Here is a 15,047-nt window from a genome sequence, read left to right on the forward strand (position 1 = left end):
TATACGCGAAATTGATTAGAAATTAATTTTGCGCATTTTTAAATTTCAAATACGCGCAATTTTTTGCATAGCATGCTATTTTTATTATGTCAAAATTTGCTCTATATTATGGAATACACTTTTGTTAAGTTTCATTGAAAAATGAATTTTCGTTCAGAATTTATGATCAACAATAAATTTCATAAAATCATGCGTAACTTGTGCTGCGCGACTCTAATATCATATACTCTACAGTTAGAGGTCAATCTTCTGACAAATTTATAGAGATACGCTGCGAACAAAATTTGTGGAAATAAAGAAGAATAAAATAGAAAAAAAACAAACAAAAAACAAGGATCCTGACAATAACAAGGGGTTATCTGCGGATAACCAATGAATGAACAAACATACAACATACGTTTTTTTTGTAATCCAGTTCATTTTAATAGTGTCCCTGCCTATTATTTTTCTGTTTTTGTAATTTATTTATTTGAAAATATATGTATGCAATAAAGGTATAAGAATAAGAATTATTACTATTCTATTCAAAACAATGTATAGTGTAAACAAAAAATATCTTATTTATAAAATCTATCCGCACAAGATTCTGATCTATAGTACTGTGTAATATACAGTATAATTCTATTATTTATTCTCTACAATTTTTACAAATACTCTTTACAGAAGTGAGGAGATTGAAAACCAGCTGCATTTATACCTGTGCAAACAAAGAGGATTGTTCCCTTGAGTGTCCGAATGGATCAATGTGCCAAGCAATTAGAGGTCGTCCGCAGGCTCCAAATGTTTCTTCAAGAAATTTTAAGCCGACTGTCATCTGATCAATGATGCCATTGTAGTGTGTTGTGGCCTCATCATTCATGCACCATCCACCATTAATAAACATTAAACGTCCTAGGATATTTATAACAATTAAAACTGTATAAGTGAAGAACAAGAGGCAAGAATCTGTCATGGGATGGTGTGTTTGCCATAAACTGATCAAGATTTGTTCCACATCTTTGTAGGTTTTTTGAGCATACAAGCACAAACCCTATTTTCCTTTCAGTTGCATTTTCAGGGTGGGTTGAAGAAGGACTATTGGACTCCCTTGTATCCATCTATGTATATCTGTGGATATTATGCTTTATACCTTCTTACCTTCATTAACAAGTTGTTTCACAATGCGTTTAGTTGAATCTGTTTGGTGACACCACCATCGCTCAAAAAATGCAACCTCTACATAAATGAATTTCCTATTAGCATTCACTTGCAACTCGGACACAACCGAGTCTAAAATGTACTGGACTCCTGCATGTTGTATACTGTTATTTGCTATAAGAAAAAAAAAACAAATAAGCAGATGCTTACATAATGTTAATGCATGGAAATTATATGAACTGGAATATTTTGGGGAAGTTATTTTTACTTAAAGATATATTTGCCCCTAAAGAATGAAACAAATAGATTGCCCATGATATGATGCAGGTAGTATAATGTGGATTATCAATATTACCTATAACTAAATAAATGTACAAATAGTGGTAGAAGTGGGTTTTCATTAATGGTATACAAAAAATAAATACAGTAGGCTCATTCATAATGAAAAAAAATTGTTTTTCTTGGGGATTTAGCAGTCCACTAAAGTACGATCATATCCCTCCTCCAAAGCCTCTATTTAATTCTCTCTTTTGCAAATCTCAACAAGTTGACTTAAAAAAAGCTTTTGATACAATTGATCATCATATATTTTTCAACAAATTAAAAATGTATAATTGTAGTAAATATTGTATTAACTGGTTTAAGAGTTACTCAAGTGATCAAACTCAAACTTGTATAAATGGTATCAAATCTGATTACTTTATCAAGTGTGGAATGCCACAGGGCTCCCATTATTGGACCACTTGCCTTCCTCATATATTAATGACCCGCCAAATTGTATTTCTCACTGTAGTGTAAGTTTATTATGCTGATGATACTGCAATCTGATATTCCTCTAATTCAACTGATGTTATAACTGCATGTTTAAAACATAACAATTGGCTTGAGAGCAACAAACTTAGTCTTAATGTTAAAAAGTTCAAATTTATGTTAATTGGATCTAGACAAAGGCTTTGTTCTGTAATAGCTTATATGTTAATATTAATGATATTGAATTATCTTAGGGTAGACAATTGTAAATATCTTGGTGTATATATTGCTAAACATTTAAGTTTGGATAAACAAATAGCAAATGTTTGTAAAAAAGCTTTAACTGGCATGTTAAAAAAGCCAAACAATTTATGATCCCAAAACTATAAAAAGTATAACAGTATTAGTTGTGCCACGTTGAGTATTGTAATGTTATTTGGTCTAACTGTGGATTAGTTATTCAAAATCGGACAGGGAGAATAATATGTGGGGCATCATGGAATACCCCAAAAAGGGAAGTCAGAAACCAACTAAATTGGAAAATATTGTCTGAAATGCAAACTATAAATCGTCTTATACCTGTATATAAAATTCTTCATAATTTAACTACTAACTATCTCACTCTTATATTTAGATTTTGTAATAATACATTCAACCCTAGGCATAGTCACTTAAATGTTGCTCTGCTTTTACCTACAGTAAGACTGAAAAATAAAAAACGTAGCCTTGCATATACAGTAAAGGTGCACTTGAATGGAACAACCTTGGTGTTGACATTCACTCGTCTATGACCCTACAACATTTAAACATAACCTTTATTAAAACTTTTAAATATATATTTATATACTGTACATAATATTGTAAAAACAGTATTGAAATTGTATTTGTATTTTTTGTTTGTACTCGGCCACAGGGAAGAACAACCATGTGCTGATCTGGGCCTCCGTAGTTTAAATAAAGTTGAATTGAATTGAATATATCCTCAGATCATCACTAAATCTCATTTTGGGTTTACATTTTCTCTGTTTCCTCCCAATCCTTCAGTATTATATAGGCACTGAATTACTGTACCTCCATAATAATATTCATCGACAGTCTTCAACCATCCAACATCATCATGGGTGTGAGGGACTAAATGAACATTGATGGCACCCTCTTTTGTACCAGTGCAAGACTGAAATATAAAAATTGTTATAGTAAATAATGGAAATTTAATACAATATTACATTTTAGATACACTGTGAATAATCAGTAGGCTAAGAAACGGTGATTTATTTATTGTCTAAACAAAACATTAAACATCTATGGGTCATGCTAATGTTCGCATGACCCATAGGGGCCCGGTAGGTTAATATGATATAAAATGATATAAAGCAAATGTTATTAACACGCTTTAGTGGTAAATTTAACTTAGATTTTTCTTTCTAGAAACAAGTTAAAATCAGTTAAACTATTGTTAAACTTTTCAATTGTCGCAACACATCAACAACAACCAGTCTGTTAGCTTCAACGCCACAAAACACCACTAAATTGAATAAAGAAAAAATCTATAATTTTCTTTAAGAGATCAGTATGAAATGTAATCTTTATATACATATTGTTATATTTTACTGATCAATCACCTAGTTTGAATTTGTGTATTTATTATATTATTATTTTCTGAAAATTAGATAAGTATCCCGATGAAATCCCACCAGGATTTTATCATCACGAAGTTGTAACCATACAGGATTCCTCTGCATCCCGATCGGGACCATGTCATTTTCTAATGGGCTATTATTGTATCATTTTGTATATTGGTAGAGCAGGTAATGTAAGTTAACTTTACGGTTGCGAAATATGCCATCATTTGCGTTAATTCACTTAATTTTGATTAGTTGGTAGTAATTACCGAATGTTGATTTTCTTTTGTAAATATAAGTATTAGTTTTTCTTGTTAAATTGATATATTAATTGTATTACCAACTGAATACAAGTTTAATTTCGATCATTTCGATTATAGGTTTATAATTACCTTTTTAGTTATTCGCACCTTGCCAATTAACTTCTTATGATTGTATGACATCAACATTTTTTTTTTTTTTTGGTTATGCGCACCTGGCGAATAACCCCTTGTTATTGTCATGATCTTTTTTTCTTATCAACATGAGATTGTATAGCTTGGTCAGAAGATTGACCTCTAACTGTACATGTGCAAGAAACTTTGTTATATGACGTTGCAGATTTTATGAAATTTTATGGTTGCTCATAAATTCTGAGCAAAAAATTCATAATATGGAGCAACTTTTGACATGATAAAAATGGCGTGCTACGCAAACAATTATGCGAGTACGCGTATTTGAAATTTCAAAATGCACAAAAATAATTTATAATCAATTTCGCATACATTTCAGGTCATTTTGAGCCTTTTAACATTTTCTAAATTGTTTGCGTTTTACGCACGCACTTGTGCGCACAGCCCGTACAAAGCATAGAAAAATTGGTTTTGCAATTGATTTTTGTTTTTCATACCTTCTGTAGTAGATTTCATTCATTTTGATGAACTTGAATTGCAAAATAACGACACACGTGCATGTTATACTTTAATAATCGTGTGCTAAAGAATAGGTAATTTAATGCACATTTGTGCAAAAATATACCTATCATGGAAGCTAATGAGTTGTAGATATCAATTCATGTAAAATTTGTACCTACAGGTTGTTCTGACGTCACCATATGGCCACTCAAATTTTAAATTTTGTTTTCTCTTTTGTACTAGAATCCCATTTAATAGAGCGCATCACGCTAATGCGTCCCCCCATTTTCTCCTAGATTTTAATATGTTCTTGCTAAATCAATTTTCATTTACGAGTTAAAAAATTAATAAAAAAATTAGAATAATGTGAGTTACTTAATTTCATCTACAGTATATTTTAATCTGTTATATCTAATCGAAATGAAAAGTGACCCACGTGAATAAAACTTATTATGGAAGTTGTTGAATTGAAGATATGAATTTATATACAAATATTGTCTATCTGATGTCATGACGTCATCATATGGCCAGTTGAATTCAAAAAGTCATATTTTAATCTCTTTTGTAAAAGTTCATCACGTTAAAACGAGAGCGCATCTCACTTTACGTGCCCAAAATTCTTCAAATTGTTATTAATATAATTATTTAGATAATAATCTTCTAAAATAGTTATCTTTGTATGTCAATTTGATGACGTCATCATGTTAAAAATTAGATTTAAAAGATGGGTGCTCGTAATTTCATCTATGCTACGCCGTATATAACATATACAGTGTATTCCGTAAATACTAGTTAGGTTCCTTATGTATGAAAATAGGGGTTCCGTAGGATTTTAATGCCCAAAGTGAGATTTCACTTGATTTTACTTTATTATGCATGGTGCTAGGATACCAAAAATGCTAGGTAACAAATTTTCACGATCCCGTAACCATGGTAATATTGGTTTCAATTTGAACCTCTATAAACATATTTTAATTGAAGATTTCTGATTTGGCTAAAATTAGTAAATGCCAGAGTGAGATTTGATTATAACACGTATTATTAGGGTATCTTGCAGATTTGTTTTGCCCATGACTGGTTTTCATTTATATGCTGATACATTGCCATCTAACACAAATGAACCAGCTTGGCTTGATGTAGATGACCCAATAATAGGGAATAAAAGAATGTAATTAATTTGAATGTAAAGAAAAAAAATCTGTATTTAAATAGTTCCCGGATCAGGCTCTAGAACAGAAGGAAAACAGTTAAAATGGGTTGGTGGTCTTGTTGGCATTACTCAAGATGAGGGAATCGAACTGGATTTCCCATGAACTCACTCTTCAACACAAAACACACAAATCCTTCAAGATTTCATCAAAATACAATCATAACAAAATCAACACTTTTTTTTAACATTCTCTTAGTAATAATTTCAAAAGAAGTTAAGAAAAAATATATCTTAAACAGAGATGATAAAAAAGGAGTTGAAGCTTTTTGAAGTTTGTGAGCAAAGTCTGATTGTGGACTCCTTGAAAGAAAAGAAAATAAAAACATTTAGTAGCTTGAAGGAGATCATAAAATGCTGTAAACTTCTAAGAATCTCACTCCTTAAATTGGTTCATTGGCTTGGCGATATGACTACATACAAAATGGCAGTCAATGTTAGCATTGGAAGATTGCTTCTCATATCGAAACATCCAAGCAACTGAACCAAGCACTCAAATTGTCATCTATGACCACGTAATAATGTATGGCCGGCAGCAATTCAATGTATGAGAAACCTCTATATATGAAAATGTTTCAAGAAAGACAAGCATTTGGAAATAAAATGGAATTTGCAATTCATAATGAATTTATAGGAAAGCAAAGAAAAGCATAAAAGGTACAAAAGTTGAAGAATAAACCACTCTCACTCCTTGACCGTCTTAATGGCAACGAAGATGCTGACATAATAAATGTATGGTATTGATGTTAAATTAAAGATGTTTTAATCCTGTTTTGGAGCTCCAGTTTCTTATCAGGAAAAATGTAAAAAGTATAGAAATTAACATTCCAGGAAAAGTGCAGGAATAATCAATTGGACTACGTCATTTTAGTGAAGTGGATGGGAGGAAAATGAATACAGTGCAATGAATTTCTGCTATAACTTTTACTAAATTGTCCAAAGTTGTTTACATAGATAAATGTGCTTACTTACACTATAAAGTATATAATATTTATGAAATATATAAAACTAAATATGTGAATTAGAAATTAGATATATTCAAATGATAATAATATGTATAAACCCATTTTTTAATCTCTACCACAAATAACTACTGATACATGCATACAATATAAGTTCTTGTTTATTAGGTCAAAGGTCAATAACTTTACTTCCGGTCATTTTCTAACAAAATGTTGCATTACAATAAATATAAATATGTATGGTCTCAGCAATTTGAGACCATTTTTAAATTTCTATGACCAGCCATTTTTTAGATACAGTGCAAGTCAAGGTCAAGGGTCAATAGTGCAAAAAAATAGCATTACATTTCGTCAAAATGTTCCATTACAATGAATATATAAATACGCTCCAAGTATTTTGATACCAATATCTTGTTGGTAGACCAAAGGGTTACGGAGATATTGCCAATTGGGCGCCATTTTGATCTTGGGGCTGTTACCATGGTTACAGGATCATGAAAATGTGTTACCTAGTATTTTTGGTATCCCAGCACCATAATAAAGTGAAATCTCACTTAGGGCATTAAAATCCTACGGAAATACATGAGGACCCTGACTGACTAATATGCTGTATGATACAAAATAGGATACAATTCAGTATATTTAATTCATAGGATGGCATAGTAATTGTCGACGTTCATATAGTTTAACGTATGTGCATGTTGCATTTGTGCGGATAACCTGAACTTGTCAAAGTGACAAGTTCAAATCTAGTTGGTTATCCGCACTTGGCGGATAACCCCTTGTTATTGTCAGGATCTCTTTTTTTTCCCCCTATCTTATTCTTTTTTCTTTCCACAAATTTAGTTTGCAGCGTATCTCTAATTCTGGCCAAATAAGATTGTATAATTTTGTCATAAGAAAGATTGACCTTTAGCTGTAGATGTGTAAGAAACTTTGTTATATGACTTTAGAGTCGCACAGCGTAAGTTACGCATGATTTTATGAATTTCGCGTATTTAACATAGATCGAAAACCATATAACAATTTCAATTGGAACTTAGCAAAAGTGTAATTTATATCATGCGCTAACTTTCTGTGGAAAAAAAAATGGCATGGTTCACAGAAAGTAATGAGAAAGAAACTTTGTTATATGACTTTAGAGTCACGCAGCGTAAGTTACGTGCGATTATGAATTTCGCATATTTATAGATCGAAAACCATATAACAATTTAAATTGAAACTTGGCCAAAGTGTAATTTATATTATGCGCTAACTTTCTGTGGAAAAAAAATGGCATGGTTCACAGAAAGTAATGCGCACACGGGCGTATAAAATTGTAAAATGCGAAAAATCAAATTCTAATCAACTTTTTACGCGTTTCATGTCATTTTAAGCATGTAAAAATTACCACGAGTGCGCAATTTTTGTACGCGCGTGAAAACATCTTTTTTCGCGTGAATTATGTTTTTCTAGCCTTTTCTAGTAATTTTACCAACTTTTAAATAATTTCAACATACAACTTACAAGCACTTCGAATTGGACAATTCGCTCACGTTTTTTATTAAAACAGTCATAGATTCTAAACTACATGGGTGAACTTTATTTTGTTTACGTATTCTGGAACTTGATGTGTTGCATCAATATGGCTAACCGGACATTGTGACGTCATCGTATGGCCACTCAAATAAAAAATATAGGATTTTTATCTCTTTTGTCACAGCTCATCAAATTTAATAGACCGCATCTCCACTCACTTGTATTCCATTTCCCCCCATATTTTGATATTGTATAGGTCAATCAATTATCTTTCGCTCTCAGAGCAATTTCGGTTGTTTTAATCAGGTTACAAAGACATTTTTTATCTACTAAAATCTGAGTTATGCAGAGAAATTATATAGTACACTCTTTTTAGTACACTTACACGATTTAAACATAGTCAATAGAAGTAAAATGACCAAAAAATCTGCTATAATTGATAATTAATTGCACGATTTTGGAAGTGGGGCCTTTGTTTTTCAAGGGGGGTTCGCTGGTAAAAGGGGGGTTCGCAAGTAAAAGGGTGTTCGCCTGAACCCCAAAAAAAAACCCTGGCTACGGGCCTGACACTAACAACATTTTATTTTCTTCAGATCATAATTGCATAATTTTTTCTGCATGCAATATTCTAACGTATGATGTGCACATGGAATTTGTCGTGCGGATAACTAACTCATCAAAGTGACTAGATCAAATCTAGTGGATACTAACTTTTTATGTTCATCATAACATTTTCGATCTAAGTTAACCACCTAGAATACAATTGATAATACAGCAACATAAAATCAGAAACAATTTCTCAGTAATAATCCCTAAAACTTACTATACTTGATCCTGTCATAAAAAATACTGTAGTATGATATATATACTACCAAAGATACACAGAGACGTGACTCATATGGATTGTCAAAACACTTAATATTACCTCAGATTAACCGCATTACACATCACAGTTGTTGACGCGAATTGATTCCTTTGGCATTGTGGAGCAGTCTTAACTTACGGAATAAACCTAATCAGTATTTTTGCAATTTTTAAAATTAAAACGTAAATTAATATCACATAAAATTCAATATAATGTTCATTTTATATCATATAAACCCCACCGGGCGAATATTAGCATGACTGAAATCTAGGCTTAGCTAGTCAGTACACTGGGAAACTGGCTATAATAAAAAGCAAGTTTATTTAAATAAATAAGCATAGCCCTACTTACACCTTAATAATTTATGCTTAATTTCCCATATAAATGCAATTTGCAAAGCCGTCCTCCTAAATAGGCCGAAATGTCTCGGACCGGAACGAAACGTCTCCTCGCTACCTACCTTTTAGCCTACACATGCGTCTTTAGTTACTTTTTTAGGCCTAGGCCTAGGCCTAGGCCTAGTCCTAGGGTTAGCTATTATTAATAAAATCATAATTATATTAGTTAGGCCTATGCCTATTTTTACATAAGCATAGTTATACAAATAAATACAAACCTGATAGCCACAATTAGCATTACATTGTAACACCAGAATTGACACAATTATTATTTTAAGTATCATTCTGTTATTTTTTTGGTGGTCATGTGTGTGAAATCATATGATGAATGAACAACTACTGTACCACCAATAACACAGTCGAGTACGGGGTGCCGTTCGGGACATTACTCATTTTGTCGACAAAATACAATTATGTGCACGTGAAACATAATTGATTCTATTCGAACCAAAAACAATTCTGTGACGATAGAATTAATTCTATTTAGACAAAATTCATTCTGTGTGGGTCAACAAAATACATTTTTGAACTGAACTGTGACGACAAAGTTCATTTTGAGACGACAAAATTCATTTTGTGTCGACAAAATTCATTTTGTGTCGACAAAATACATTTTGTGTCGACAAAATTCATTTTGTAGGCCTATAGACTAAATTCATTTTGTGTCGACAAAATTCATTTTGTGTGCTAAGCCTACTCAAGCGTGAGACAGAACGTTTTAACATGCAAATTAGAAGGCGGAGCTTAAAAGTGAAAAAGGTCGTGATAGCGCGCGAATTTTTCATTTTTTGTACATCTTTCAGCAGTGAAGTCGTACCGTATTGATACTGCATGCGTCTGTATTACTATAGTATTAATAATCTATTTTATAATCGGATATAATCAGTAGTCATAATTTGACAATTGAGCACGCATTTGATATCTACATCGTCATTAATAATTAATTATTCATATGCTATTTCACAATATCGGAAAATAAAATTAGCAGAACTTCAGAAGTACACATTTTACAAAGATTGTTTAACTGTTATTAGGCCTATTTAATAATTTTATCTATTGAAATATTATTTATTAATCTTATAAAATGAATATATTTTTAAATTAAGATAATATACAGTCAGTAACATAAAAGATATTAAAAGTTAAAGAAAATTAGAGATCACAACATAAAGATAATAATGGATTAATGATTCACCCAAAATAATTTTATAAAATTTTAAATTATACAGTTCATAAATAATATAGGCCTAAATGTAACTGTAGTATATCATACATTCAATTTCTACTGTACCTTTTGATAAATTAGTTTTGACATTTTTAGTCGCGTGGAAACACGACTCTCTGTTGGTCGGTCGGTAAACACTAACTCAAATTTGAGCAGGCGACTGCAGCTATGTATATGGCCTTGTTTATTTTTAGGGTACCGTAAATCTTCTAATAGTAACCCACACTCTAATAGTAACCCCACTTTTAATAGTAACCCTCCTTATAAGTCAATCTATAATAATAATCCACTACCCATGGGGGTTACTATTAGAGTTTATGATGCAGCCGTATTTTGAAAATAAGGAGATAATGCATGTTGATTTCGGGAGTGGGGGAAGATTGAGTGTTTTTTAGTTTATAAAATAAAGTTAGAGTCCAACCAAATTTGTTTATTCGTACTGTTTTTATTATTTTGCTATGAGTTGCTCACCAGAAAAGTTGTGGGGTGGGTTTACTATTTTCAGGTGCCTAATTTAAGATTAGTAATAGTAACCCACTACTCTAATAGTAACCCCCCGCCCTTTTCTAATAGTAACCCACTCTAAAAAACAATCAAAAATAATAACCTAGGGTTACAATTAGATTTACGGTACTCTGACTGGCATGTATACATTATCATGAGTGATTTATTGATTAGTGTAATAATGGTTCAAAGCAGGCCTATAGTGTGGTTGTATGGTATAGTAGATGAAGTGCGGTTTGTGGTAAAGTGATTCATATTAATCTTGTTGTCAAATTAATGGCTTAAAAGCTATTATAAAAAAAGGTACTATATATAAAACGTACACCTTATTTCAATTTAGAGAAAGAAACCATGAAATTGCAATATCGGAACCTGCATCATTAGACTTAAAATGTGTGTCGTTCTTTTCAGTATCGGTCATCTAATTTTATTTTATTTAAAAACGTTCTGTCTCACGCTTGAGTAGGCTCAGCACACAAAATGAATTTTGTGGACACAAAATGAATTTTGTCGATACAAAATGAATTTTGTCGACACAAAATTAATTTTGTCTATACAAAATGAATTTTGTCGATACAAAATGAATTTTGTCGACACAAAATGAATTTGTTTTTGTTCGAATAGAATCAATTTCACATAATTTGTATTTTGTCGTGATGAGTAATGTCCCGAACGGCACCCCGTAGTAGAGAGAGAGGTGTACTACAGTAGGATTTAAGTTGTACAACTCCCTGATTTAATATAATTATTAGGAAGATATGACACTTCCAAATAAACGCGAGACCTCAATTTCAAGGGCGCCTCGCACGTCGAGTGGGGAAACGGAAAGTAAATTTACTTATTTATAATTATTATATTTATATAGGCTATTTAAATGTAGAATAATTATATGACTGTAAAATTAAGGGGTAGGGTTAGGGTTATAATCATAATTATATTATTTAGGCCTATGCCTATTTTTACATAAGCATAGTAATACTAATAAATACAAACCACATTTAGCATTACAGTGTAACACTAGAATTGACACAATTTGGCTTTCTACTTAGTTATATATTTATATCTGTATTTTATTGTTAACCGTTTTTGAAACAATAATGCCAAAGCATAATAATGCCAGAATGATAATTATATGCATCTCTCTCACCCCAAACTACACCAAATCCTCATTCACGGATTTGTTTCTATATTTTTCTGGTTTGTTATGTAGCTATGGGTGCTACAGCAGTTTTAAAAGCAAACCAGGCATTGGGTATCGCACGTATAGACAGGATCGAGTAAAGAAATAATATTGCACTTGTACAAATCGCTTATTAGACCCCGTCTGAATCTCTTTGCACAAGCCTTTGCAATAATATTTTTTTTTCAAACATAATTTAGGCTCTGTCGTCATCCGTTTAGTCTTCAAAGTGTTCTGCTCAGTGATGGTATGAACATTATATCCAGACAATAGGGTTGTGCTTGTGACTCGTGAATTAGGGTGATACAATTGCATTCCCACTGCTGCCGATATCTCTGATGAATTTTTCAGACGTTTTTCTAGAGACAATGCATATACCTTTATACATACCGATACTGACATCCTCAATTGGCGAGTTACGGTACTGTTAGATGAATATGAAATAAAAAAAGTAATTAAATGGAATTCAAGTTTATAATTTAACATTTAAATAGGCCTAACGTGATTAAACAAACCTAATAAGTGGTTTTAAACAAAACATCATTTCAACCATTAGTCAACTTTGAAGACAAGTTGTCACTCATCTATATATACATTTACGTAAGGGCAAAATTCGGTAAATCGCGCGTTATTTCTAGAATTTTTACTCGATGGTATAATTATAAAGTTGTTTCATATTATGTTTTATGTATTATTTTAACCACATTGTAACCCTGTTTACTAATTAAGTTGAGTTAGATACTTATAGTTATTGACAATTAAAACGAATTGAGGTTCAACGATTTGCCCTAAGAAATAGGAGTGTTTTCCGATCGTGGTATACACTGCCAAATGGATGTCGTCGATGCCGAAAAATACCCGCACACAATGATACGAGGATGCTTCGCATTTAACTACCGTATCTCCTTCTACGATAATTGTTTTTAATAACTGAAAATTGGTTAAATAGCTCGAGTACAGCATCATAATGTTGAAGACAAGCTGATTTTGATACAATTTTGATTGAATATACGTTTATACACACGTTGCTTGGCGATGAATGGAACATATCTCTCTTCCACAATTGTCTATTCCTTCAGGCGTAATAACACAAAGGCAAGTACTGTACACTCATAACAGAAATTCGATTTTGTTCAATCAGTGACTGTAGAGGTGGGATATAGGTATTTTTTAAACAGATAATGAGGAGCTATAGCGTTTTCAGTGGCCGTCTATGTAGGCTACAAATCAACTTTATTTGCAGTTCAACCACCACCCACACCACCACACCTCTCCTCAATGTCATGATCAGTAGCGTTGTAAATCCAGTAGGCCTACTTCTTATTTCAATTGATCAGACAGAAAATATATAATTATATGTAACACTGAAAATGCTAATACCAGTAAAACCGCTGTTATCACATAATTTTCTAAGTAGTAGAGGCCAGAGCCATATATATGGCTCTGGCCCGTTTATAGCATAGTTATTTACCCGAGTTAATTGCTTTCATGAGCACATAGTTACCGCAAACTTTGGTGGGTAGGAACGAACTTACCCGTGAAAATAACTATAAGTACAGTAAAAACTGGCTCACCAAGATACTAAACAAATTAGGATAGGCCTACAGTACGAAGGATCACATGCCCTTTGGTGGGTAGGAACCAGTATGAATTGGCTCTAAGAAACAATTGAAAATCATTAGGCCTATTAATTAAGTTGAGTTAGATAATTATTTAGGCCTATTGACGATTAAAGCGATTACGATTTGCCCCGAATAGAGGTGTTTTTCACAAACTGTTTTACATTAGACTTATAAAACACATACACCGATATACTTTATTACCGACAGTTGCTTGTCAACGTTTGTATTTGTACTGTAAAATATAAACGTCGTAGTGGTGTATCGTTACATGTACTTTACTATTTCAATCGACTATGACAGTGACAGTTTCAACAAAGTATTAAATCGCAATGTTTTACTGTGTTTAGTGGTATATTATTTTTTTTTTTAAACATGAAAACATTGACAGTTTTATGATTTTTATTACAATAGAACATATGGCCAATTTGTTGACCAGTGGGTCAGAAAAGGCAAAAGTTGCCCATTAGAGTGAATAGAGATAATATACGTAGTTTGTCATAAAAACATATTCCAATAGGCCTACACCCAGTAGATACCAAGTTACGCAAAGTGTTTGGACCATCTTGATCTTTTGGCCCCTGCTGACCAATCCCATTTTTTCGGCCAATAGCAAAAAAATTGATTTGCATCGATAGGAATAAAAAAAAATGTTGTTAAAATGGATAGAGGGTGCAGGTAAATCTTTTCTGCCCCCTAAATGTTTTGTGGTTTCACATGCTGTAAGATTAATATGATTGTTGATATTTGTTATGCTTTTAACGGTTTAATTAATGACGCCTGAATGTTTGTCGTGAAGATTTATAACTGTATGTTATATGCTAAATGGTATAATGTCAGGGTTATTTTATTAAAATGATTCTTTTCTGTATTTATTCTAATAATAGAATTGAATGAGACTTTCAGAGGCGTTTATTGAATAAACTATTTCATCTCAAACAAACGTGGTACACTAGGCCTATATCTACTCATTTTGCTGACCTGTGTGTTGGCATCTGATCTTTCTCTACAATGAGCAACAAATAAACGGGGTCTTATTGGTTAATTCAGCATGTGACTAATTAATCATTCTTGGGATCAAAGCTACTCTTTCAATTATGTTGAGGCAACGCGTCGCAAACAGTCTGCAAAGATCGTATAGCGCCATACCACTTCGTTGCGCTATAG

The 15,047-nt window shown here is 32.2% G+C and overlaps 1 protein-coding gene across 1 annotated transcript in view; it reads right to left on the bottom strand.

Annotated features, from left to right (window-relative positions):
- LOC144845312 (lysosomal alpha-mannosidase-like) overlaps positions 1 to 9,674 on the bottom strand; it is a 28,772-nt gene extending 19,098 nt beyond the window's left edge. Inside the window, exons 1-4 of the mRNA XM_078702547.1 lie at positions 9,571 to 9,674; positions 2,959 to 3,061; positions 1,138 to 1,311; positions 698 to 891 (exon numbers count right to left, since the gene is read on the bottom strand). Coding sequence (XP_078558673.1) covers positions 698 to 891; positions 1,138 to 1,311; positions 2,959 to 3,061; positions 9,571 to 9,636 — 537 coding nt within the window. The 5' untranslated portion in view covers positions 9,637 to 9,674. The remainder of the gene's footprint in view (positions 1 to 697; positions 892 to 1,137; positions 1,312 to 2,958; positions 3,062 to 9,570) is intronic.
- Positions 9,675 to 15,047: the final 5,373 nt, after the last annotated feature.

The sequence above is a fragment of the Antedon bifida genome, chromosome 6, assembly GCF_963402885.1.
Source record: "Antedon bifida chromosome 6, ecAntBifi1.1, whole genome shotgun sequence".
Taxonomy (NCBI): domain Eukaryota; kingdom Metazoa; phylum Echinodermata; class Crinoidea; order Comatulida; family Antedonidae; genus Antedon; species Antedon bifida.